The following is a 5,000-nucleotide window of genomic DNA, read 5'->3' as shown; positions in this document are numbered from 1 at the left end:
ATATATATATATATACATATATATATATATATATATATATATATATATATATATATATATATATAGGGTTGTCCCTCCCTATCCATTATAGTAAGAGACTGTAAACTCTACCGATATTGCAATTCATGTTGCTTATAGTTATTTTAAATATACCCTTAATTAAATACTGTAATTGTTCTTTAATAGTATAAGACTAATAATACACTACAGCAGCATTTCCCAAACTTGGGGGAAATTTGAAGCTACCAGGGGTGAAATAATTACACACCTACTTACGTTAAAGAAAAAAAGATCCCAGATGAATTTTCTCACGTCTGAGAGGGAGAGAGGGACTGGGGAGTATGCTTTTTGTAGATGTAACTATATATTTATCAGTATATCTGTATATTTTTAGAATAAATTAGTAAATAGTCACATGATAGGGGAAATCTGGATAGTTGAAGTGGGTTATGTGGAAAATGACAGAAATTACAATTTTATACTAGCAACCTTAACATCTATACCATATTCTCTCTCTCTCTCTCTCTCTCTCTCTCTCTCTCTCTCTCTCTCTCTCTCTCTCTCTCTCTCTCTCTCTCTCTCTCTCTCTCTCTCTAAATAAAAAGATTGAATTTAATTGTCCTTAGTTTATTATAATTTTGAAGTTTTGTTCATAAAAGACTTTATTGAAAAAAGTTAAAATTTATATAAACTTACTAATAAGACAATAAAACCCTTATTTGCTTATGTAAAATTGTAGACTTTTTCTTTTAAAAAATCTCTGAAGACTTCATGAAATAATAACCTTAGATATGCTTAACTACTCAAAAAAATTATTTATGGAACAGATAATAATACAGTAATTTCCACAGGCGTCCTCAAACTCGAACTAATCCCATTCTTTGTGTGTCATTCAGCTCTGGCCCTCTTCTAGAAATACCAAATCTAAAAATTACACATCCCATTGACCTATATCTGTAATCACTTCAAAGAGATTTATATGCTTACAATCCTCCCCCTTCTGTTTTCACATATTTTCTACAAACTACTGGCCACATTCTACCTCCTATTTTATTACTTGTATTTCTCTTTTACTTAACTCTAGATTATTTCATTCTTCCTCTTACTTATTCCTTCTCACATTTCCACATCTTCTATTAATGTGTTTTTTTTTTCCCATTTGTATGGGGGTAAACACAGTATACTTCTTTTTGAAGGACTTTGCTAGGGCTTTGGGTTAGACGGTAGTCCCGGTGGGCTGCCCTGCCTGACATCGCTTAGACCCCGGTAGCGTATGTTCGTGTGTTGTACCACTCACCAGCGTCCTTCCTCCCAGCAGCGAGGAATTCTGGGGTGATTACGCCGTTTCTACGTCCTACCATCAATTGATTTATCCTCATTACCATCGAAACAAAATTATATGACTCACTCTTTAACTTTAAAAGATGCCATACATACATTATCAACTTCCTTCCAAGCAACCCTGATCTATTTTTCATACATTTTTTTTCTTGTATGTACAGTATTTCTTCAACTTTCTTTTCTGACCAATTAATCTTAAACATATTTACAGTGGCATTCTCAGCTGTTATATCTAAAATCAAACTTGTCTACTTCAACTTACAATTTAAAACTTAATTATCTGAAATACCTACATAGTTTCCTTTTCTCGTTGCTTACATTTATCACATTGTTATTTACTATGTATAAAACATAATCTTGAAATTTTTTTGCCATTTTTTTGTCAGTGGAAACCATACACGTAGGATACACATCCCCCTATTTGCCTTTAGTCTGGAACCAAATATCTTACAGCAACTCTCTTCTTCTAAAACCTACTTTTGCATTCAAGTCACCTAGCCCAACCCTTCTTCATATGAAGACAGTCCAAAATTAACATCAAACAACACCCTTGAGAGAGAGAGAGAGAGAGAGAGAGAGAGAGAGAGAGAGAGAGAGAGAGAGAGAGAGATCTTTAATATGAACATTACCTTGGCACTTGTGAGACGATGAGGAACCACTACTCCCGCAACAGCCAAGCAGTCTTGGTGGTAGTGCTGTGGAGCGAGCATGTGGACTAACCATACCCAATGGACGTCCAGAGGAGGGGCACACCCTTCACTTTCACCTCCGCGTGCCAACAATGGCAACCAACATTCTTCATATCTGAGATAGAATGAAAAGTGGTTATCAAATACATCTCATTAATACTTATGGCAAGAAATTGGCTAACTGGTTTCAAGTTAACATTAACGTTAATTTAGTTTATCAAATAATAAATTTGCCTTACTGGTGTATATTCCAAATCTCAAATAACAAATGACTGAAGAAAAAAATATTTTTTTATCTTATATATCACAAATCTTCAATAAGATATGGAACAACATTAAGATAACACACAACATCACCTTTCTTTACTTTTCAATAAAGAACTCTTAAGACAAGATATATAAAGCTAAAATTGCCAAAGACACGACCTAAAATATCAGCCATATTTACAGTATATCATTTACAACCAAACCTAAGCTATTTAGTCTAACTATGGTCTCTGCAGAGATTCTGGACGAAATAAGCCCCACCCCTCATGACGTCATAGCCAATTATGTTGTCTCCCACGTTAGCAGCGGTCACAACACATTATATGTTAGTATGGTCTGAAATTTGTAAGGGGGTTTGTATTATGACCGCTGCTAACATGAGAGACAACGTGATTGGCTATGACATCATCAAGGGGTGGGGCTTATTTCATCTGATATCTTTGCGGCGACTAAGGTATTGTCAAAAGTAATTACTAGTTGACTAAGTTATTTTAGAACTACTCAGGTTTATCATCTAATTCAAAACTGGAACTGTCTGAAGTCTGAGTATCTATAAGCTACTAATATAATTCATAGAATAAATTTATGAAGAATATAGGAAAAGGATCATCTATAATAGCATGAATAGCACAAGCAACGTCTTTCATAGCCTTATATCTCACCACACCTTTCAAAAATCAAGAACCCTACAGTTTTAAATATATATCAAACAAAGACAATGAAAAGAATATCTCCCTTTTCCCATTCTCACTGTTGGAAACTTGAAACATAAACGATATAACATCATAAGAAAAAAGGGATACCTAAACCTAACAATTGTTCTGAATTATTCTGGTGACTCACCTGCGAAGAGCAGCACTAACTAGAGGTCCTTGGTAGAGTGCTTTGTGTTCATCCACAGTTGCCAAAAAGGAGAGAAGCCTCTTAGCCGCTCGGACAAGATTCACTCCAATGCGTACTTGCTTGATGTCTGGCCTGACAACCGAGGCAGCCATAGTTCCCCTTGGCTCTTCAGGCGGGCTTGGAGGGGATTCTTGTCTTCCCGAAGGAGTTTCATCTGGAGGAGCAGATGGGAGGTAATGCCCTTGACTGCTTTCATTATGTGCACTTTCATAAGAGGGCGCTGAGGGTGCAGTATCACTCCCCCTTGTTCCTGGTGTTTTTCCTACAGCTGCCAATGCTGCCTCATACGAAGGGAGGTCTGTGGTATTGGGCCCATATGTATAAAAGTTTCCATCAACAGTGTCAGGATTTAGAGAGCATTCTGAAGTTTCGTTGCGACCTACATCAGACAGATTTTGATTTCGGTCAGCCTGTTGTAAAGACTGAGTGACTAGATTTTGTGACAAGGGATCAGTTGAAGCATCATTCAAGAATCCTTGTGGATTCAAATTTACATTTTGAGTGTCCACGACACTCTCTGTTGGGTCTGAAATTTTGTCTTCTTTTTCAGTATCTGGCTGAACCGAGCTCGAGTCCTCAATACTTGGCCTTGAAATATTTTGAGCAGTATCCAGCGAAGCTGTAAATGCAACCATGTAGGGTGTAGTTTTCTGTGAGTCAGGAATATCAGGTACAGTATTTTTTGAGTCACTAGACTCTTTATTTACACTACGTTCTGGACTACTAACCGCTGAATCGGTAACTGTGTTTGATTCTAACGTAGAAGTGTCTTCTGTAACACCTACACTTGAAATCCGTCTGTCATCGTCATGGCTTCCTGCATCACATTCACCTGTACCAGCTTCTTTTGAATTACTCTCTATATGCTCAACAGGGGACAGAGCATCCGGGCGTTCATCTCCCTTGGGACTCTCTTGTGTGTTGTTATCACATCCACTCTCAGTAGAATCTGTTGTAGATAGCATAGATGTTACTGTTTGTTCAGGGGACAGAGCATCCGGGCGTTCATCTCCCTTGGGACTCTCTTGTGTGTTGTTATCACATCCACTCTCAGTAGAATCTGTTGTAGATAGCATAGATGTTACTGTTTGTTCAGGGGACAGAGCCTCCGAGTGTTCATCTCCCTTGGGACTCTCTTGTGTGTTGTTATCACATCCACTCTCAGTAGAATCTGTTTTAGATAGCATAGAAGTTACTTTTTGTTCTTCCTTGGAGACAGCTCCTGGAACAGGATGTCTGTCTCCAAGTGCGCACGAAATCGGCTGCTCGCCATCTGTTGGTGTTGGAGCAACCGAGCTCTCAGGAGACGCAAGAGGGGCCACTACTACAGTTTCTGAGGAGTTTTCATTTTGTTTTATCTTGTCCAACATGACTCACGTGTTAAAACTCTGAAATGGAAAATAAACTATTACTGGAAATATTATACAGTTTATATTGTACAGAAATCGCATCAAGGTGTAAAAATCATGACATTTAATTAATGAGGGAGTGAGGAATGCTTGGGAAGAATCTGTTAGAGGGAGAAGATCGAGAGGGAGGCAGAGAATTAGATGGAGAGATAAATTGAAGGATGATATGGAGAGAAGAGGTTTGGTGAAAGAGGGTGCATTTGATAGAAGGCATTGGAGAGGGCGCATCAGGCAACCGACTCCTTAATGTAGGGATGACGGTGCGAAAGAAGGATTTACTTAAAGAACATTTTACCTACTGAGTTATGTAACTAAATAGTCAAGAAACATTAAAAAGATACATAATGAAGTCATGTTGCTTAATATTACGACTATGTCGTAGTAAATTATC

The 5,000-nt window shown here is 37.6% G+C and overlaps 1 protein-coding gene across 1 annotated transcript in view; it reads right to left on the bottom strand.

The window, feature by feature from the left end:
• Positions 1 to 4,585, bottom strand: part of LOC137654539 (dentin sialophosphoprotein-like) — a 6,035-nt gene extending 1,450 nt beyond the window's left edge. Inside the window, exons 1-2 of the mRNA XM_068388296.1 lie at positions 3,141 to 4,585; positions 1,971 to 2,145 (exon numbers count right to left, since the gene is read on the bottom strand). Coding sequence (XP_068244397.1) covers positions 1,971 to 2,145; positions 3,141 to 4,570 — 1,605 coding nt within the window. The 5' untranslated portion in view covers positions 4,571 to 4,585. The remainder of the gene's footprint in view (positions 1 to 1,970; positions 2,146 to 3,140) is intronic.
• Positions 4,586 to 5,000: the final 415 nt, after the last annotated feature.

This window comes from Palaemon carinicauda, chromosome 1, assembly GCF_036898095.1.
Source record: "Palaemon carinicauda isolate YSFRI2023 chromosome 1, ASM3689809v2, whole genome shotgun sequence".
NCBI classification, from domain to species: Eukaryota; Metazoa; Arthropoda; class Malacostraca; order Decapoda; family Palaemonidae; genus Palaemon; species Palaemon carinicauda.
The sequence above is the reverse complement of the archived record's forward strand: the minus strand, read 5'-3'. Positions and strand labels throughout refer to the sequence as shown.